The following is a 23,119-nucleotide window of genomic DNA, read 5'->3' on the forward strand; positions in this document are numbered from 1 at the left end:
TATTTTCCCCAAAAAATTAGCTACAACACAACTTTAAGACTACTTTTTTTTACCATCATTACTACCTTCATCATTAGAATTCGTTGGGGTTCCACCATCAGCAGCCATCAATTTTAGAGTTTCTTGTGCAATATTCCAAGCATCAGTTGCCCTTTGCTCCTCCTCCTTTTCATAGTCTACAGTGCTGTCTGATGATACCTGTACATTATTGTTCCCTAATTCCAAATAAGAGGATGCTAATCCTCTCTGCACAGCTTCACCCTTGGCTGCTAAGATTTCCTCAATATTTTTCTTTCCTTCTAAGTCAGAAAACCACCCAAGATTATCAGCCACTAAATGATTATTTGCACAACCATCACAAGTCACAATGACAACACCTTTTTTGTATGCTAACTGCGATATGACTTTGGTCTGTCTGGTGCTACACACTTTGCACGTAAATACTAACTGGAACTTTGGATCAACCTTTCCTAACGACTGTTTCTCACCAGTGTCTACTTCAGTAGCACTTTTACATTGATTAACAGCACTCACTGTGAGTTTACGAATTTGATTTGGAAACCCGGCAGGTAACTGTACATTAGGAATGAAATTCCGGGGAACCAGCAGCTGTGCTGATAGGGGTGAGCAATATGATCTAGCTATCGGAATTCTCATTAACAGCAGTCTTCGAAAATGCGCCATTATTTATATCAATCTATGAAAAACAAAATGCTGCTCGATCCAAAGCTTCAAACTTGAGGTTCTGCTGGAGGTGCTGGCTGGAGATTCTGTTGTTCTTCAAGCTGTGCTGCCATCTGTTGTTGAGCTTCAATCTGTTTGTTCATTTCATCCAAACGCTTCTGCATGTAAATTGGTTGAACTTCAGAATATACAGCCATTATCTTGTGGTTGACGCTGACCTGTTTCCCTACACATGTATCTATACAGGAAGTCTGAAATTAAAGAAAAAATCAGGAAACAAATATTGGGTAAATAACTAAATAAGAAGAACTGAATTTAAATTCATCCACATATAAAATATTATGTAAATTCTGTTTGAAAATCTCCCTGTTGTAATTCGATGATGATCACATTTTAAAATACAGTACTGAATTGCATGTAATGTAAATCTGTTAGGTTAACTAAGAGACTTGCAGTTGAATTCTTTGATATAAAATTTTCTTGGCCATTGTGAACTTAAAAAGGTTTGACCATTTATAATAAAACCATGAAGGGAGCAAGTGGTAGCATTTGGGAGGATAGAAAGACTAAACAGAAAATGAGGGAAGTGTGTTCTTAATACATATGAAAAACAGTATAATATGGAATTGGAAAGGTAAATCTCTTGACATATCTAAGAAGAGCTTCTCTCAATCTCTTCCAATAATTTACCCTGAAACTATACAACAACATTGCTTTACTTCATACTTAAAATTACTGTCATTGAAATACAGTATTTCAAGTAGTATGTTACATATGTTCACAATTTACAACAGTGTACAGTATTATCCTGAAATATAAATCTCGATATAAATTTAGTGAACTTTTATCTAAGGAATGTTGTATTGTTCCAGATATAACTAAAGCCTTTGATAGGTTCTGGTATAAGGCCCTGGTGTCCAAAGCACTTTTTATTACTTAAACTCCTCTTACATAACTCATTTTAAGCTTCTAACTAAAGATTATTACTCGTATAACATTTTTTCTTTAAGAAGAGTGGTATCTTTATGGATGTGATCTCACTCTTATCTTCCTCTTCTCTTCATTAATGGCCACTATCTTTATTTGGACACCAGCTTCAACGACCCTTTTTTAAACTTATCTTTAAAATTAAATAGTAAAGGATTTAGGGATTGTCCCTTTAGCACTCAGCTAAATTTCTGTAATTTTTTTTTCTGAGGTTTTCCTGGTTTACAGTTCTGTCCTTAAGTTACCTCAATCTAATTTTCACTACTCGCATGGGAACAGCCATCACCAGGAGTCTATAAATGGGGCACTAGTTAGTTAAGACTACTTAACACTACTACTAATAATAATCATCAATGACTTTAAATCCCCATATCCAAATTCATGTAGATTAGAATTCTTGACTGGTTACCATGTTTTCAATTCCAGACCTTTTCAGGCTTTTGTTCTTAAATCACATGAAATAAAGCGAGGTTAATGCTAACCAGATTTGTTTGAATGGCAGACAATACATGCTTCATTTCAGTGTGTCTCAAACTAAATTCCTTTCTAAATTTAATACTGTACTGTCATCAAATACTTGTATCTTTCCGATAACATTTAAGGCATTAGATAAAGATTACAATAGGCCTAATTTTTTCTGTAAAGCCAGGAGAAACCCACTAGGTTTCTGTTAATTGAAGAACTAGGTAAAGATTATTTTAGTTTCAAATAAACAACAAATCTATTTCTTCACGATACATACATACATATACCAAGGCACTTCCCCCAATTTTGGGGGGTAGCCGACATCAACAAAAGAAACAAAAACAAAAAAGGGGACCTCTATGTTCCTCCCAGCCTAACAAGGGACTCAACCGAGTTCAGTTGGTACTGCTAGGGTGCCACAGCCCACTCTCCCCCGTTATCCACCACAGATGAAGCTTCATAATGCTGAATCTCCTACTGCTGCTACCTCCGCGGTCATCTAAGGCATCGGAGGAAGCAGCAGGGCCTACCGGAACTGCGTCACAATCGCTCGCCATTTATTCCTATTTCTAGTACGCTCTCTTGCCTCTCTCACATCTATCCTCCTATCACCCAGAGCTTCCTTCACTCCATCCATCCACCCAAACCTTGGCCTTCCTCTTGTACTTCACCCATCAACTCTTGCATTCATCACCTTCTTTAGCAGACAGCCATTTTCCATTCTCTCAACATGGCCAAACCACCTCAACACATTCATATCCACTCTAGCTGCTAACTCATTTCTTACACCCGTTCTCACTCGCACCACTTCGTTCCTAACCCTATCTACTCGAGATACACCAACCATACTCCTTAGACACTTCATCTCAAACACATTCAATTTCTGTCTCTCCATCACTTTCATTCCCCACAACTCCGATCCATACATCACAGTTGGTACAATCACTTTCTCATATAGAACTCTCTTTACATTCATGCCCAACCCTCTATTTTTTACTACTCCCTTAACTGCCCCCAACACTTTGCAACCTTCATTCACTCTCTGGCGTACATCTGCTTCCACTCCACCATTTGCTGCAACAACAGACCCCAAGTACTTAAACTGATCCACCTCCTCAAGTAACTCTCCATTCAACATGACATTCAACCTTGCACCACCTTCCCTTCTCGTACATCTCATAACCTTACTCTTACCCACATTAACTCTCAACTTCCTTCTCTCACACACACTTCCAAATTCTGTCACTAATCGGCCAAGCTTCTCTTCTGTGTCTGCAACCAGTACAGTATCATCTGCAAACAACAACTGATTTACCTCCCATTCATGGTCATTCTCGTCTACCAGTTTTAATCCTCGTCCAAGCACTCGAGCATTCACCTCTCTCACCACTCCATCAACATACAAGTTAAACAACCATGGTGACATCACACATCCCTGTCTCAGCCCCACTCTCACCGGAAACCAATCACTCACTTCATTTCCTATCCTAACACATGCTTTACTACCTTTGTAGAAACTTTTCACTGCTTGCAACAACCTTCCACCAACTCCATATAACCTCATCACATTCCACATTGCTTCCCTATCAACTATACCATACGCTTTCTCCAGATCCATAAAAGCAACATACACCTCCTTACCTTTTGCTAAATATTTCTCGCATATCTGCCTAACTGTAAAAATCTGATTCATACAACCCCTACCTCTTCTAAAACCACCCAGTACTTCTAAAATTGCATTCTCTGTTTTATCCTTGATCCTATTAATCATTACTCTACCATACACTTTTCCAACTACGCTTAACAAACTAATACCTCTTGAATTACAACACTAATGCACATCTCCCTTACCCTTATATAGTGGTACAATACATGCACAAACCCAATCTACTGGTACCATTGACAACACAAAACACATATTAAACAATCTCACCAACCATTCAAGTACAGTCACACCCCCCTCCTTCAACATCTCAGCTCTCACACCATCCATACCAGACGCTTTTCCTACTCTCGTTTCATCTAGTGCTCTCCTCACTTCATCTATTGTAATCTCTCTCTCATTCTCATCTCCCATCACTGGCACCTCAACACCTACAACAGCAATTATATTTGCCTCCCTATTATCCTCGACATTCAGTAAACTTTCAAAATATTCCACCCATCTTTTCCTTCCCTCCTCTCCTTTTAACAACCTTCCATTTCCATCTTTCACTGTCTCTTCAATTCTTGAGCCAGCCTTCCTTACTCTCTTCACTTCTTTCCAAAACTTCTTATTCTCTTCATATGAATGACCCAATCCCTGACCCCACCTCAGGTCAGCTGCCCTCTTTGCCTCACGTACCTTGCGCTTTACTTCCACATTTTTCTCTTTATATTTTTCATACTTCTCTAAACTACTACTCTACAGCCATTCTTCAAAAGCCCTCTTTTTCTCTTCCACTTTTACCTTCCCTCCTTCATTCCACCATTTACTGCCCTTCCTTATGCTGCCTCCAACAACCTTCTTGCCACACACATCACTTGCAATCCCAACAAACTTTTCTTTTACTAACTTCCACTCCTCCTCTAAATTGCCAGTTTCTCTTACTTTCACTTCGTCATATGTCATTTTCAACCTTTCCTGATATTTACTTTTTACCCCCGGTTTTATTAGCTCTTCAACCCTCACTAGCTCCCTTTTACATCCACCTACTCTATTCCCCCACTCATTTGCTACAACTAATTTTCCTTCCACCAAAAAATTATCAGACATACCGTTAGCCATACCCCTAAACACGTGCACATATTTCAATCTTCCAAACATTCTTTTAGTTATCAACACGATACAGTAATGAATTAGAAGGTAAATAAATAATTCCATGGATATCTTACAGCAGAAACATCAAACTAATAACTGGAGATTCTTGCATGCAATATAACCTGAAGCTTCCAATATACAGCAATAAAATTAACTTGTAATAAATATTCCCCCCAAGGCTATAGGCAGACTCATAAGCTGGTACAAAAAATAACAATGCAATTGCTTCCCTACAACTGAAAACTTGAATGAAAAGGAATGAATCACAATCCTCCAGAAAAAAAAATGAAAATGCACTTGCATATCCAGCATCAGACAGTGATTTACAAAAGTCAGACTTTAACATCCTCAATGTTAACCCTTTTACTCCCAAAGGACGTACTGGTACGTTTCACAAAACTCATCCCTTTACCCCCATGGACGTACCGGTATGTCCTTGCAAAAAAATGCTATAAAATTTATTTTTTTCATATTTTTGATATTTTTTTTTAAAAATTCAGACATTTTCCAAGAGAATGAGACCAACCTGACCTCTCTATGACAAAACTTAAGGCTGTTAGAGCAATTTTAAAAAAATATACTGCAAAATGTGCTGGGGAAAAAATAACCCCTTTGGGGGTTAAGAATTGGAAATTTCCAAAGAGCCTGGGGGTAAAAGGGTTAAAATCTAAGGGAAAGTAATCATGCTATATGACATTTGTAAACTGAATTTAACCTTTCAACCAAAGTTTATATAATTATTAGAACTATTCTCAGCTGGGCATTAATAGACACTGGAATATGTCTAGCAACATGTCCCTGTAATTTTCATACATGCATAGAAACTCAAACCAGAATTGCAACTGTTATACCATTTCAAGGGAAAAAGACAAGCCTATTTCCAGAAACGCAAACGTCATGAGAAATAGTTGTCATGCTGTGTTTACAATGAAAACTTGAGGCTTTCAGTGAAAATTGCTGCTAAATTAAGATGACATATTAAAGGATTGAGAGGACTGCTTCTTAAAACATCATGAAAATCTGTAAGCACAAAGTTACCTTTGAGAGCATTAAATTCTAATCCTTTTTGTTGCTGGTAATGGTAATTTCTTCCCTTTCCTGAGAAAACTCAAAAGCCATTTACAAGGATTGAAGCACTGTGAGTAGAAACAAGTTATCTACAAATCCAATGAAGAAAAGGTGTCATGAACAGTATCCTTGTTCCTTACAACTTATAAAAAAAAAAATACTTGAAATTAATACTGGCTAACATTCAAGTGTGAAAACTCCTATACGAAAAGTTAAGATAAAACTTCCCAAGTTGGGAAGCAGCAACTTGGGTCATAACTAAAAATTTCCTTGGAGTGTTACAAGAATTCTATCAAATCTATAAACTACAGTTCTCCTCCTGTAGCCATGATTTGACAGTACTTGTATTTGCTTGAGTTATTACAATGGCCAACCATTATTGATCAATGCTATTAAGCTGGATGGTGGAGAATCATGTGCAATTAATACTTCTTGCTGATTGATTAGCATGCCTGTTATTGAAGATGGTAGACAAGGGAAAAATTAACACATTGGATACATAAAGATTAAGGGACTTGTAAGCCGTTGCCAGGTAGTTTACTCCATAATTTTCAAAGGAAAAAGCATATCACGGCAATTTGATGCCATGAAGTGTGTTGACGTCAGCAGCTAATACATTCCTGTATTCTGGCAGAACTTTAAGCCTAAAGCAAATTCTTTTCCTTAGTAAAATGGTCTGAATGTTATAAGTTCCTTGCTACATTCTTGCACTGGACAGCATTGACCATTGAAAAATGTATTGCCACCAAGATATTAATCATGAATGGTCCAGTATTATCCAACAGGTGACATAGAAATCCATTAAGCCTTTTCATTTATATGAGACTCCAGCATATTCTGAAAGTTTAATACGGTATTCCATTAAATAACGAGCATGCAGTAAAATAATTTGTGGAACTCTGATTAATTTTCTATGGGATTTTGTAAGATGATTAATTCTATCAATTTTTCAAAATACAAAATTGCTTTTCTGCATTACATTGGTCACAGTGCCAATACATTCCATAGATTAGGCCTATAGTCAATTAGAACAGAACTCTTCACACTTTTCGCTTATGAAGTGACCACCAAATACCTTTAAATGTCAAAAAGCTTTTATCTTCTTGCAATTTCATTATCTTATCTGACCACTGTCCAGCATCACTTGTGGGGATATTAGCATAAACTAAGCTACGGTACTGCCAATTTTGAAAATAAGTATTAAAAAAAAAAAAAAATTCTCATGTGCACTTGGAAATACATTGCTTTTGATCTTAAACTTACCTCTGTTTCTGTCAAGTCTCTCTGATGCATTTTTGTGATACATAAGTTGAAGCACTTTTCAGATATTTGATTGTAGAGATACAAGAAGTCTTTGAACTGTAAAATAAATAGTTGATAATTTCATGGCATTAAATAAAAAGGTGGTCTATATATATATACAGTATATAAAAATACAGAAATATAAATATAGTATATTCTTATGAATGTATGAAACATCAAATTAAAAAAATGTGGGCAAGGAAGTTATGAAACTATGGATGGTAATTAGCAAAGCAATAACTCGCAGACAAGCACCCCTGTTTCACCATGAAGACTTCAATGCTTCCCACTTACAGTACAATACTATGAATGAAGTAAATCAAACAGCATGGATATAGCCATCAAGGTTAAAAAAGTCAAAAGCAGCTATAAAATCAATTTGAAAGTCCAGGCTCGCATCCCTTGAGGAAACTGCTGTAGTGAGCCCTCGCTACTTCGCGGTTCGACCATCGCGGATTTTTTTCATAACCCATGTATATACATATATCGCGGATTTTCCAGAAATTTCGAAAATACCGCGATGTGACCGATGGTGCGAGATTGGAGAAAGTAAGGAAAATTGAATCATGATTGATTTTCAATATAAATGAAACTTTGAGGAACAACAAAGATATCATTTGTTAGAGAGATAGAGAGAGGTAAGGAATGGGAGGTAGTGAAAAGTAGCCCACAGAGATAGAGAGAGAGAGGTAGAGAGAGAGAGAGAGGTAGAGAGAGAGAGAGAGGTAGAGAGAGAGAGAGAGAGGTAGAGAGAGAGAGAGAGATAGAGGGGGGTTTAAATGTAATAAACAAAAAAATTTGATAGGTTATAACACATTGGTCCTTATGTAATATCAACTGTATACTGTAGACAGTTTGAATAAGTTAAGAAATGGTATAAACGATACTTTGTTAGTGTATTCGTACACTCTCGAGCGGCAGCTACAGTAGATGTCAGCTGATCTAATCACAGCCAAAAGTAAAACAAAAAGAAGTCAACAATACTCGATTTTTAAAACACACCCGAAATTTAAAAACAAAAGTACACGCTTTCTTGATGTGCAATTAACTATTTAAAGAGTAGCAATTTTCTAGAATAAAATGATGTTTCCCAAAAAATAGTGGTTTGCTGATGAAATCGGATGCCGTATTTTCAGCTATGATTGAAATGGATGTAGACTCGGCATAATTTTTTCGTTTCGTATTTAATTGACACTAAGAAAACTAATTTTAGTTTCTTCATCTAAATGTAAGTATTGTATAACACGAAGAGAGAGAGAGAGAGAGAGAGAGAGAGAGAGAGAGAGAGAGAGAGAGAGAGAGAGTGAATTAGCTGTTGTAATCAAATGGCGTGTTTTTGTTTCGTGAGAATTTCATCGCCACGACTATAACAACAAAATACTGTACTGAACTTTACAGTATTATACAGACTACTGTAATATGATAAAGTAAAATATTTGTAATCTATTTTATATGAAATGGGGCTATTTTTTTTTTTTAAATTTACATTTACGTATGTAAAACAATCTCTCTCTCTCTCTCTCTCTCTCTCTCTCTCTCTCTCTCTCTCTCTCTCTCTCTCTCTCTCTCTCGTAAATTGTTTTCTTGCTTTGCTACGTATGTATGATTTTATATAGATACGGTAAATAATAGTAATAACATATTTTATAAAAGCTTTTACTGTAATATCATTATTTATCACTTTCATCATGCACGTTAAATACCTTCGTTTATTTACTGAGCGTACTTTATGACGCCGTCGTTTCAGGCGGCGTCATAAAGAAAAACATTTCATTTGGAAGTCCTAAGAAAAATTAAGTAAAACATTGGTAATAACAAAATCAACATACTGTACTGAATAATCAATATAATCGATGCAAAAACTAACCCATACACAGATGTGTAAATGCGTTTGTTTCTTCATTATGATCAGAGATAAACGTAAACAAAACATTGGTTGCCATTTTTTATCGTGCTTTTTGGCGTGTTTAGGAAACGCATGATATAAAATCGCCTTTAATATTTGAGCCTGTTTTAGTTTAGGGTACTGTAGTACATGCATTAAGTGTTCTGTACATTAAAGGGTAGTTTTTTAACAGTACTACGAACAAGGGAAGGTTTTAAAAGTCTGAATATACCGTACATGTTAAATAAATAGGTAAATATGGTGTCACTACTGTACTTCGCGGATTTTCACCTATCGCGGTCGGGTCTGGAACCTATCTACCGCGATAAACGAGGGTTCACTGTAGTTCGATCTAAAAGGGTATTACAATATAGCCCTCAGCTCACCAAATGCCTTCTATTAGATCTGATAAGTAACACACATTACAATAAGGTAACCTGTACTTGAATATTTATGATCTCACAACCAACAACAGCTACTTAACGCTTTTTTACCGCCATTCATACTTTTCCTGGATAAAACCTATCAAGTAGAAATTACCTACAATTTTAAACCTCCCAAACATTACATCCTGAAGCAATAAGTGCATGTAGGGTTAAGAGGGAGCTAGTGGGGAGAGAATGCTTACAGGTCATGGGGTATGCTTCACCACCCTGTCATTTTAGTCAAGGATATTATCCAGTACAGTAAATCCCATTTTTCAATATTAAACTTACCCGATAATCATGTAGCTGTCAACTCCATTGCCCGACAGAATTCTACGGGAGGGATACGCCAGCTATCACTATACTAGAAGGGGGTGTACTCACAAGCGCCACCTGTGGCCAGGTACTACAGTACTTGTTGTTGTCGCCACCTCACTTTTTCCTCTGTCGTGCTTCCGGCTAGACGTTCTTGGATACGCTTATGATTTTGGAGTATTGTTCACGGTTTGGTGAAGTATTTCTCTAAATTTGCAGCTATTCGCTATACTGGAAACTTCTTTGTTAGCTTGGCTAGCGTTTGGAATTAATTTAATTTTTATGGTGACGAAGAGAGTATGAACTCTCTTTCACCTTTAAATGGCCGACCCTTCCCTTAGTCGGAAGTGTTGGTGTCTAAGAGAGTATAGACTCTCTTTCTTACTTTTGTTATAGATTTATTTTATATCTCTCCGCCTTTTATAGGCCTCTTCGATTAACTTACTTTTATTATAAACTTATTAAAATTAATTTTTATATTTGTTTATATTCGACCTTTCCTAATAGTAGGCGGTCTTTTCTTGGTACCGAAGTTAATTAACATTGAGCCCGTCATTTCGGTTTTACCTGTTAACATATTATGCTATTTTAATGTCTTTGAAAGAATTTCTTTGATAGTCTCGTACTGTTTTCAAAGTTGAACTAACGTTTTGTTTTGTCTCTGCAGTTGTTGACGTTCAGAACGTCCAACTTGCGCTCTATCGTTACGATAGAGAAAGAATTTTCACGGTGTCACGTTGCAGTAAGAGTAACCGTGTCTAGCGTTTTGTTCATTCTTTCTTAACTTAATGGTTTTAATTCTAATAAAGGAACTTTTCATTTTGGGAAATATTTCAGTTTTTTCCTTTAACAATAATATGTTTTAACGATATTTCTGGGCTCGAACCTGTGCCGCCCAGTGAATAAGCTCCATTTAAGCACTTATTCTTAGGTAATTTACTGCTAAATATACCAGAGAAAAAATGTAAAGGAGTGCTAGGTTAACTAGCTCGCTCACCTAATGGTGTCGGTATAAAATTGGGCGTATAATCCAGAGGTCCCGCACTATTTAGATTAATCCACGACAGAGAACCCCAATAGAGGAGAGCCGTTCAACCTCACTCGGTACTACTACAATGCATCCGCTCAGAACCCAACTCCGTTTAGCACGACTTGTGCAGTAACCCGCATTTTTCTTGTGCTCTCGATTTTTGGATATTTTCTAGTGAATTATGGCTTCTTCGTCGGTTTCCCAGGAGACACCGTCTAAGTTAAGTACCAAGCTGGGTTTTACTGTGTTTTGAGCAATCTAGATCGTTTAATATTTATATTATAGGAGTTATTCTCTTCGTTCATACCGATCTTGCTTGATTTCACTACAGTTGGTACTCCTGTTTTTGAGAGCTTTTAATTTTCACTTGCGGTGTTACTATGTGTATTATTTTTATTATCAAATATTATTTGTTATTGTGAATATTCATTATTTAGCGTTTAGAATCCTCGTGGTTCAATTTTTGGGCCGATATCATTTACGTATCGCTATGGCTGCCGACCGTGCTAAGGCGGCAATGTTATTTTAGCCATCAGGTGTGTCTTTTGTGATTTAATTATTTATGTTGCATGCCTTGCCCAAAAATTTTCAATGTGTTTATTCATATATTTAACGCTAGTATTATTATTATAATGAATATTTGTGCCATTACTCCGTTTGATCTGTCTGTTGGGGATCGTCAGTTGGTAGCCCTGCTGCCTCGTATCACGTGATCCTCCCCCACGCTCCCCCTCTAGCTAGGTGGGAGGCTAGGCTTCTCCCCCCCTCCACTAAGGGACCGTTGCCTTCCCTCCTTTTAGAGGGGGTAGTTAAGTGTTTATGGACTTTGTCCTCCGGGTGGCCCGGCGGTTTAGTCTCTGTCTAGTCTGGTTGGCCACCGGTCAACAGAGTTGGATCCCGGTGCCCCCTATTTTATATTCACTTTTCATTCTGGCTTATGTTATACGAAACCCTCCGGGTTCGATTGGCAGTTCTTAGTTACAGTTCCGCCCCCCTATTATTTTATAACATTTCCTATGATGATTATATATGACAGATCACTACCCCGGAGTCTCTAAAAAGGAATTGGTATTGAATATACCTTTATTTCCCGGCCCGGGGTCTACCCCACCCCGGGAAATCAGACACTATGTGTCTTAATTCCTTGTTATTGCATCCTTTTTTATGCTCCCGGCTTGACCGGAATGGATGGCTATACTTTAGTTTCAAGTTAGACTTATGTTTAGGCCCGGGACCCCCGGTCCCGCCCCTATGTAAGAATATTACAGTTAAGCTCTAACCTTGCGTTAGACCTATGTTAGGCCCGGGTCCTCCGGACCCGCCCCTAAAAAAAAAAAAAAAAAAAAAATTATTTTTTATTTTTTTATTTACAGTCTAATCTTGTGTTAGACTTATGTTAGGCCCGGGTCCTCCGGACCCGCCCCTACTTAACAGAATAGTACAGTTAAGCTCTATTCTTGTGTTAGACCTATGTTAGGCCATTTAAAGAATAGTACAGTTAAGCTCTAATCTTGTGTTAGACCTATGTTAGGCCCGGGTCCTCCAGACCCGCCCCTAATTAAGAGAATTACAGTTTCTCATATACTATTCTTTTTACAGATGGTGCATTGTCTGACGCCGGCCTGTGCAGCTGTTCTGCACCAGCCTTGTGGCCACTCCGTCTGCCGATCTCACGCCCCTTGTGGGGTTCAACTGGAAGACGTTGTGGTATGGCACCCGGATAACTGTGTGATTTGCTTCGACCTCATCACTACCCTTGGATCTGACTCGGTGAGCCCCGTCGGCTATATTGCCTTCTTATTTTATTTACTATTAGTAAGATATCTATGGTCTTGAAGGACCATTGGGAGTCTCCCTTTTATAATTCCCCCTATTATTTCAGGCATCCCCGGAGCAAAAGTCTGCGGCTCGGGCCACACTGAAGGTGTGGATTGGTGGGTTTGCCCGGAATGTAAAGTCTAAGCGGCCGTACGTCCTATCTGAGGACTACTGCACCATGGTTTACCCCAACGCCAAGTCTTCAGCTGCTGTGGCTAGGCATGTGGCAGCTCCCATCATTGCCCACATTGATGCCACTATAACGGGTCTCATCGACCCAGAGCAAGATCCATCGGACGCCCCCGGAGGTCTGGAGGACAATGTTGCCTCCATGAACCTGGACGTCGAACCGATGTTGCTAGACGAGCCGGATACAGGTAGGGTGGTAAGTGAGGCAGGTGTGTCCGGCGCTGAGATTCCTATCCTCAGCCCCGCTCTTTCTTCTTCTTCTGATCGCTCTTCCTTTCTTGGATTTTCTGGGGACCGTGATTCGTCTCAACGTTCATACCCGGTTCCCCCTAAGGATAAGTCTACTTCAAGGACCTTACCCAAAGCTCGCAAGCCTCATAAGACTTCTCATGGCTCTAAACATGGTACGAACCCGTCTTCAAAGACCTCTGGTTCCTCCTCTAAGTCTCACGACCCGGGAGTTCCTTCCGCCCCTCCTGCTGCTAGCCCGGGCCTTTCCGAATCAGCTATGCTCCGCATCGTGTCGGAGATGCAGGAAAAGTTGGTTTCGGAGATGCAGTCGAGGATGGACACGATGTTCTCTAACTTCGGTCAGAGAATTGGGGCTTTAGAGCAAGGAGCTCCGGAGAGAGTCCAAAGCTCTCTCATACCGGATGCCTCTAAGCTCCCGCCGTTTGCCAAGAACAACCCCTGGCGGATGGCTCTTCATTCCCCGTTCTCAGACGGAATGTTGACTCTGGAGGGCCTTGGCACTCGTCCTCTAGAGGACTTTGAATTCTTTCCTCCGGGTCTGGCATTTCCATTTCATGGTTATGCCAGACTTACCGAGGAAGCTTTAGTCCGTTTAGACAAGGTCCCCAAAGAGACGGTCATCTTCCCGAAGGAGCAAGCCCAATCTGTTTGGGCCAGATTTTTGAATGACATCGGCTGCACTAACACCATGCTGACGCCTCATAAAAGCTCCTTTACGATGTTCCTAATGGACAAGACCACCTTGACTCCATGCGTCAATAAGGTGGCAGAGCTTGCCTTTCAATATGCTCTGGAGGAGAAGCCCTTGCCTCCCATCCGAGAGGTGGATCCAATCTCCCTCCTTCTTCCCTCAGGTATTGAGTGTTGGGACAACGTCCATACCACCTTTACCTCCGGCAAGCTTGCAGCAGACTGTGCCTCAGTCTTGTTTAGTGAGAAGCTTCCCCGTCTCCCGGAATCTCTCATTAAACAGGAATATGATTCCCGCCTACGTGTGGGCCGTACTCTAAACCTGGCCACATCCACGGAGTCGATAGCCTTGACTTACGATACGGAGAGTATTTTTAAGTCTCTCAACAAGGCTACATTACAGTCGTTATATTATGATTTGTATGACTTTGCTACTGCTAAACGCAGATGTCGCAAGCATGTTCTAGCTGAGGCGACGATTAGGCATGAACCTAATAAACTCATCCGGTCCTCCTGTTGGGGTTCAAATCTCTTCCCCGAGGATCTCGTAGAGGAAGTCTTGGCGGAGGCCACTAGGGTTAATCAGAGCCTTAAAGCCCGTTGGGGTTTGACCCCTAAACGCAAGTATGACCCCGCAAATTATCAAGCCCGGGGTAGGAAGAAGCTTAGACCATATACCTCCACCCAGTTCAGGCAACAACAGAGTGCTTCATCCAACTTCCGGCTGCCTCTTCCTCCATCTTCTGTTGCCCCTGCGCAGCCCTCCACCTCTCGGGCTCCTTCGGATGACTATGTCACCGTTCTGCTACCTAAGAGCCACCTTTCTGGTGCCTCCGCCACTTCCCCTGCCTTTAACCAGTCCTACGAGGCTCATAGCTCTTCCCAGAGTTATGGTAGAGGTAGAGGCTACCACCGTGGCTCTAACCAGAACAAAGGCAGGGGAAGAGCCTTTCGCAGAGGAAAGAACTTCCGAGGCGGACGTGGAGGCAACTCCTCAAACCAATACTGAGGTGCAGCAGGTAGGGGGGAGGCTCTATGCCTTCCGCAACAAATGGAGGTTCAGTCCCTGGGCGTTCAGTATCATCTCCAAGGGACTAGGGTGGAGTTGGATTCAAGGACCTCCTCCTCCGAACAAATTTCGTCAACATTCCACCCCAGACCTGGTCGAATTTGTCCAGGATCTTTTACAAAAGAATGCCATACAAGAAACGAAACATCTGAAGTTTCAAGGTCGGCTGTTCAGTGTCCCGAAGAAGGATTCAGACAAGAGAAGAGTGATTCTAGATCTATCCCTTCTCAACTTGTCCATTCAATGCGACAAGTTTCGAATGCTTACCGTCTCGCAGGTGCGGACCTTACTTCCCCGTGGGGCCGTCACCACCTCTATCGATCTTACAGACGCCTACTATCACGTCCCGATAGCGAGACACTTCCGTCCGTACCTAGGCTTTCGCTTAGGGGACAAAAGTTACTCCTTCAAGGTGATGCCTTTCGGGCTCAACATTGCCCCAAGGATCTTCACAAAGCTAGCAGAAGTCGCTGTTCAGGAACTCAGGAATCAAGGGATTCAAGTAGTAGCCTATCTGGACGACTGGCTCATTTGGTCAGACACCTCCCAAAATTGCCTAAAAGCCACTCACAAAGTCATCCATTATCTTCAATCTCTAGGCTTCCAGATCAACTTCAAGAAGTCCCGTCTTCTTCCAAAATCGAAGTTCCAATGGCTCGGCCTGCAATGGGATCTTATATCTCATACTCTGTGTCTTCCCAGACCCAAGAGGTTAGAGATTGCAAGGAACACCAAACGTTTTCTCAAAGACAAAGTAAGTTCCAGACGGCTTCAAGAGAAGATTCTGGGGTCCCTTCAGTTTGCCTCAGTGACGGATCTTCTTCTGAAGGCAAAATTGAAAGATATCAATCGTGTCTGGAGGGCGAACCGGAAGCTCCGGGACAGGAAAGTCCGCCTTCCTCCCATTCTACGGGAAAGACTTCTTCCTTGGACAAGAGCAAACAGTCTGTCAAAGTCAGTTCCCCCTTCAATTTTCCGCCCCCGGAATTAATCATTCACACAGACGCATCCCTATCAGGTTGGGGCGGCTATTCTCAGCTCAAGAAAGTTCAAGGTCTTTGGACTCCCTTGTTCCGCCATTTTCACATCAATGTGCTAGAGGCCATGGCAGTTCTTCTAACCCTGAAACGTCTCGCTCTTCCCAAGAAACAACACCTTCGTCTGGTCCTCGACAGCGAAGTGGTGGTCCGCTGCCTCAACAGAGGCGGGTCAAAGTCAGGGCCTCTGAACCATGTTCTAGTAGCCATATTCTCCCTAGCAGCCTCGAACCGTTGGCATCTTTCAGCTGTCCACCTGGCGGGAGTCCGGAATGTAGTGGCAGACGCCCTGTCCCGGACCTCCCCTCTAGAATCGGAATGGTCACTCGATCTAAAGTCATTTCGGTGGATTCTCTCTCAGGTTCCCCGGCCTCCAAGTGGACCTCTTCGCCACGGAATCCAACCACAAATTGAGAATATATGTGGCTCCCAATCTAGACCCTCAGGCTTACGCCACAGACGCCATGTCACAGAATTGGGACAACTGGGAAAAGATTTATCTCTTTCCCCCCGGTGAATCTTTTGCTGAAAGTTCTAGACAAACTGAGATCCTTCAAGGGACAAGTAGCCTTGGTCGCACCCAACTGGCCCAAGAGCAACTGGTATCCTCTCCTGCGGGAGTTGAGACTATACCCTCACCCGATACCCAATCCGGTTCTGTCTCAGATAGTACACAACACGCGTTGTGTACGCTTTCTCAAACATTCAGAGCGCCCTAACTTTATGGACTTTATGAAGTTTGCGGCTATGCATGGTGCCAATATTGATCCTCAAAACACCTTGTTCCTAGAATCAGATAAACGGGATTCCCACCATCCGTCAGTATGACTCTGCAGTTAAAAAGTTGGCAAAATTTTTAATAGACTCAGACGTGAACTGTATGACCTTGAACCTTACAGTCACTTTCTTTAGATCTTTATTAGAATCAGGTCTGGCAGCCAATACTATCACCACTATTAAATCGGCTCTGAAAAAGATCTTCCTAGTGGGTTTTAACATAGACTTAACCGACTCTTTGTTAGCTTCAATTCCGAAAGCTTGTGCCAGACTGAAACCGGTTACTCGTCCTACCCCCGGTGACCTGGTTCCTTAATGACGTACTCAAATTGGCTTCTGATACCATTAACAGTTCTTGTGATTACATGCCCCTTCTCAGGAAAACACTTTTCCTAGTGAGCTTGGCTTCCGGGGCAAGAATTTCTGAATTGGCAGCCTTGTCGAGAGACCCGGGTCATATTGACTTTCTGCCTTCAGGAGAGGTCCTTCTTTCTCCTAACAAATTCTTTTTGGCTAAGAATGAAGACCCTCAAAACAGATGGACCTCCTGGAAAATTGTTCCCCTCACGCAAGATCCGTCGCTGTGCCCTGTCACTACTCTTAGGTCTTATCTATCCCGGACCTCCTCTAACTCCTCGGGGGCCTCTATTCGTTAGAGAACAAGGCGGTACCATTACTATTAAAGGGATCAGGCAACAAATTTTGTATTTTATTAAACAAGCTAACCCTGACTCTTTTCCTCTTGCACATGATATCAGGGCGGTTGCCACCCTCGGTGAACTTCTTTCACCACATGAATTTTACAGACCTTTCCAGGTATACAGGGTGGAGATCACCGTCAGTGTTCAAGAAACACTACCTTAAACATTTGGAAGCCCTAAAATTTTCTACAGTAGCCGCAGGGAGCGTAGTTATTTACTCCCGAGTAACTCACAGGTTAATGCCTTGACTCTTTATCTCTCCCTCTTACCTGCCTCATTTATACCCTATTGTATTCGTTGGTCTCGCACCTGAATACTGTTATTATATTTGTAAATTTTTATCTGTATATATTATCTGTATATATTATCACTCACGGCATTATTATACCTACCTTATTGGATTTATGTTAATATTTAAGATACCCTTATAATTGTTTTTTGGTACTCATCTCTGATTAAAGCATCCTGTATTTCTCTTACGCTTATGTTTTTTCCTTTATTTTGCAAGTTTGGTGACATTTTTTCTCTTGTATAGATTCACTGGGCGGCACAGGTTCGAGCCCAGAAAAGGGATTTTGACGTAGGAAAAATCTATTTCTGGGCGAAGGACCTGTGCCGCCCAGTGAACCCTCCCAGCTCCTCTCCCTTGGAGTCCCCAAACTTTGGGTGCTAAGGAGTTGGGTTCTGAGCGGATGCATTGTAGTAGTACCGAGTGAGGTTGAACGGCTCTCCTCTATTGGGGTTCTCTGTCGTGGATTAATCTAAATAGTGCGGGACCTCTGGATTATACGCCCAATTTTATACCGACACCATTAGGTGAGCGAGCTAGTTAACCTAGCACCTCCTTTACATTTTTTCTCTGGTATATTTAGCAGTAAATTACCTAAGAATAAGTGCTTAAATGGAGCTTATTCACTGGGCGGCCACAGGTCCTTCGCCCAGAAATAGATTTTTCCTACGTCAAAATCCCTTATATGATTGGGCTCTTCTCTCAGGTTCTAAGTCAAGAGAGAGAGAGAGAGAGAGAGAGAGATAGAGACGGAGGGAGAAAGAGGAGGATAAACGTTTCATTCAAGCGAGTAACGTTGTTATCGTTTTTGCTCTTCTCCCTAGTCTCTTTAGGGGAAGAAGGTAAACGTTTCTAGAGTGATCTAGTGTTTAGTCTCTTTCCACCCACTGAATTATTTATCTTTCATTAGATTTTTCTGTTACATTGTAATTCTGTTTTCGCCAATTACTAACTTTGAGAAAGGATAGAATTGCGTGTTTCAGGTACAAACCACTTAAAGTTTCGAGTTCAGTGAAATAAGTGCAAACAGAAAATCAAAGTGATAAGTGATTAGCGCAAAGTGTGTCAGTGTTGTGCGTGAGGGTACTTCTGTGCGTGCCAGTCGTCCTCCCAGTCCGGGACCTCTTGCAAGCTCCCAAGCCCAGGGGAGAAGCAATGTCGAAGGGCAAAAGGGTTCGGCAGGCCTTGATCGGCGCACAGAAGTATCCTTGGTGGTTGCGGGCGTGTCTTACAGAGACCGTCACTCCCACCCGCAGACGATTGAGCCCTTATTTTGCTCGTCTGCAGAAGAAATTTAGGGGGAGAAAACGCTGGTCTCAGGTCTCAAAACCTCTTAAACGTAAAGTCCAGACCTATGCCAGACGTACGAAGTTAGAGTTCAAAGCTCTGACTCGCCGCAGTCATCAGTTGAACGCACTCCGCCTAAGAGGAGTAAGGTTCTGCCGCAACAGATCTCTGCTGTTAAGGCTTTACCTCAGCAGACTTTAGTGTCTGCCGACCCCAAGTTGACTCTACTGCAGTCCATGCAGTCACAACTTTCGGTCTTGATGCGTGAGTGTCGGGCTGAGAAGGTTGCGCCTCCGCCTGCGCTCGCTCCGCCTGCGCTCGCTCCGCCTGCGCTCCCTCCGCCTGCGCTCGCTCCGCCTGCGCTCGCTCCGCCTGCGCTCGCTCCGCCTGACCGCAGTACCGCCTGCCAGGCGTACGATGTTGAGCCACGTTATGAGTTTACTGATCCCAGTGGTGTGCAGCTCCCTCCGCCTTCCTTAAGGCAACCTCAGCAATGGAACAGGAGGCTTATACCTCTCTTCCTCCGCTTCCACTTGCTGTTCCACCAGTGAGGCAACACTCGCTTGAGGTACAACAACCTCTCCCATCCATGAGTCAGTCTCCTCAGCTCTCGCTGCAGCGAGCTCAACCCTCCTCAAGGCAAGCACCTCAACACCTTAGCCTTGCGCCTCAGGAGCCTCAACTTGCGAGACATTTACTGCGTTCTGCGCAGCCACTACCTCATCGCTCTCAGCTCACACCGCAGGAACCTCAACTCGTTCCTCAGGAACTTGCTACTGCGCTTCCGCCAACCACTCAGCAAGCGCAACCCTTGAGTTCAGCCACTCATGCCAGGAGTCAACCTCCTCCACCCATGCGCCTACCTTCTGCTACTTCTTTTGATCAGCCTTTGCAGACTGAGCCTCAGGTGTTCCCTCAACAGTGTCTTGAAGAGGAAACCACAACTATTGTTGTTCCAGCTCGTTCTGACTCTGCTGTTCAGCATACCTTACCTCCATTTTCAAACATTATGATAATGGAGGTTATTTGTATTACTTATTTAAAAATATATTTGTATTCCTTGCAATATATTTTTAACAAATCGCAAATATAGCAAAAATCATGAGTTATGAATGTAAGGTAATATTATGTTGATATTAAACCCCTTGCAAGCATGCATGTAGTAATGCAGTGTTGCCAACAGGGCGAGTTTCCCTTTCCGGAGGTGAAGTAGATTATAGTACATTTAGTGTAGCTTAATTCTACGATTATCATGCCGGCTATCAAATTCATCAACAAAACAGTCTAAATCAATTCCCTCGGCACGTGCACTTTCAATGGACGGTAATGCGATATTACTCACTCTGGCACTGGTCATGGAATTTCTGAGAAATGTTACACGCCATGCAACACGCTCTGCTTACCTTACAGCATGTTCTACATACAGCATGCTCTGCATACAGCATGCTCTGCTTACAGCATGCTCTGCATACAACAGGCTCTGCATACCTTACCGCATGCTTCTCAGTCACACATCTTTGGTTGTTGCCAACTCACTAGACTGTCAAGCAGTTTCTTAACGTTGCCTTCTAGTCTGCTGCGTTTGCACAGTGTAACCCTCACTGAGAGAACTTAGCTTTTCTCGGATATGGTCCCTGTAGATGAGAAAGTGCTTTTCTCCCTCCTTCTGATATTCCCTTGAGGACTCTGTCATTTGGAGAGGAGCCTTTAGCTGCGTAGCCTCCTATGGACTTTTATTTAAGCATAACATGCTTCCAGGGAAGGTAATGGTCCCACTTCAGTCGCTAATCCCGTCTGTTACCACACCTGCTCCCATAGTCCTTGAGCTGTGTTGCAAGACATGCAGTCCAAACTTAGTCCTTGTTAGAGGATTTTTTGTTTACGGAGTCAGTGTGTCACTGGGAAGACGTTCAACAACCAGCAGGAGTGACTTGTTGTGACGCAGTACGGCAACCTTAGCAACCCGATAAGGAGTTGTCTGTACGACCCAGACAGTCTAGACAGCTTCGGGTTGTCACTGTACTTCCTCGCTTCCCCATGGTTGACAGTTCACAGACTGTGCAGCAGTACCATGATCTTGTGTCCGGCTCCGTCAGACGACTGGCTTTTAAGAGCTCCCACAAGTCGTCGCTGTCTGGAGATTCTCAAATGGACTATGGATCTGACCAAGGAACTGGGCCTCCTGGTCAATTTTGAGGAGTCTTAGCTCGTCCCATCCCAGATCATTGTCTCCCTGGGTATGGATCTTCAGAGTCGAGCTTTTCGGGCTTTTCCGTCGGCCCCAAGGATCTTCCAAGCCCTAGAATGCATCCAGAGCATGCTGAGAAGGAACCGATGCTCAGTCAGGTAGTGGATGAGTCTAATAGGGACACTTTCATCGCTGGCCCTGTTCATCGTGTTAGGGAGACTCCACCTCCCCCCCCTTCAGTATCATCTAGCTGCTCACTGGATAAAGGACATGACGCTAGAGACGGTCTCAGTTCCTGTTTCCGAAGAGAGAAGGTCTTCTCGCGTGGTGTAAGAACAGCTTTCTTCTCAAGGAAGTCTACCTTTGGCTGTTCAGAAACCCGACCGCCGTCTCCTCTCGGACGCATCAGACACGGCTGGGGTGCGACTTTGGACGGATAAGAATGCTCGGGAACATGGAATCAGGAGCAAAGGACACTTCACATCAATTGTAAGGAGTTGTTGGCGGTTATTCTGGCCTTGATAAACTTCAAGTCCCTCCAGCTTAACAAAGTGGTGGAGGTGGACTCTGACAACACCACAGCCCTGGCTTACATCTTCAAGCAGGGAGGGACTCTTTCGTGGAAGTTGTTCTAGATCGCAGGGGACCTCCTCATCTGGTCTAAAGATCGAAAGCTCACGCTGGTAACGAGGTTCATTCAGGGCGGTATGAATGTCATGGCAGATCACCTCAGCCGCAAGGGTCAGATCATCCCCACAGAGTGGACCCTTCACAAGAATGTTTGCAGCAGACTTTGGGCCCTTTGGGGTCAGCCAACCATAGATCTGTTCGCTACCTCGATAACCTAGAGACTCCTGTTGTATTGTTCTCCGATTCCAGACCCAGCAGCAGTTCACGTGGATGCTTTTCTGCTGGATTGGTTCCATCTCGACCTGTATGCATTCCCGCCGTTCAAGATTGTCAACAGGGTACTTCAGAAGTTCTCCTCTCGCAAGGGACACGGCTGACGTTGGTTGGCTCCGCTCTGGCCCGCGAGGAGAATGGTTCTTAGAGGTACTGCAATGGCTGGTCAACATTCCCAGGACTCTTCCTCTAGGAGTGAACCTTCTACGTCTACCTCACGTAAAGAAGGTACACCCAATCCTCCACGCTCTTCGTCTGACTGCCTTCAGACTTTCGAAAGACTCTCAAGAGCTAGGGACTTTTTCGAAGGAGGCAGCCAGAGCGATTGCCAAAGCAAGGAGAACATCCACTCTCGGAATATATCAGTCTCAAGGGGAAGTCTTCCGTAGCTGGTACAAGACCAATGCAGTTTCCTCAACCAGTACCACTGTAACCCAGATTGCTGACTTCCTGTTATATCTAAGGAAAGTAAGATCCCTTTCAGCTCCTACGATCAAGGGTTACAGAAGTATGTTGGGCAGCGGTTTTCCGCCACAGAGGCTTGGATCTTTCCACCAACAAAGATCTACAGGACCTCCCTAGGTCTTTTGAGACCTCAAAGGAACGTCGGTTGTCCACTCCAGGCTGGAATCTAGACGTGGTCCTAAGGTTCCTTATGTCATCAAGATTTGAACCTCTCCAATCAGCCTCTTTTTAGGACCTCACGTTAAAAACTCTTTTCCTCGTGTGCTTGACAACAGCTAAAAGAGTAAGTGAGATCCACGCCTTCAGCAGGATCATTGTTTTCACATCTGAAACGGCTACATGTTCCTTGCAGCTCGGTTTTGCTAAACGAGCTTCCTTCACGTCCTTGGCCTAAGTCGTTCGAGATCCCAAGCCTGTCCAACTTGGTGGGGAATGAACTGGAGAGAGTACTTTGCCCAGTTAGAGCTCTTAGGTACTTTCTAAAAAGGTTTAA

The 23,119-nt window shown here is 42.6% G+C and overlaps 2 protein-coding genes across 2 annotated transcripts in view; one reads left to right on the forward strand and one right to left on the reverse strand.

Annotated features, from left to right (window-relative positions):
• Window positions 1–23,119, forward strand: part of LOC137657645 (uncharacterized) — a 444,763-nt gene that overhangs the window by 381,704 nt on the left and 39,940 nt on the right. The window lies entirely within an intron of this gene.
• LOC137657637 (uncharacterized) lies at window positions 40–7,366 on the reverse strand. Its single transcript, XM_068392030.1, has 2 exons — window positions 7,268–7,366; window positions 40–935 (listed from the first exon to the last, which is right to left on the reverse strand). The coding sequence occupies exon 2, from the start codon at window positions 682–684 to the stop codon at window positions 40–42; it is 645 nt and encodes a 214-aa protein (XP_068248131.1). The 5' UTR covers window positions 685–935; window positions 7,268–7,366.

The sequence above is a fragment of the Palaemon carinicauda genome, chromosome 18 (assembly GCF_036898095.1).
Source record: "Palaemon carinicauda isolate YSFRI2023 chromosome 18, ASM3689809v2, whole genome shotgun sequence".
NCBI lineage: Eukaryota > Metazoa > Arthropoda > Malacostraca > Decapoda > Palaemonidae > Palaemon > Palaemon carinicauda.

What these genes read in the sequence shown, in the direction of transcription:
- LOC137657637 (XM_068392030.1), bottom strand. Translation starts at nt 684, where the DNA reads ATGGCGCATTTTCGAAGACTGCTGTTAATGAGAATTCCGATAGCTAGA.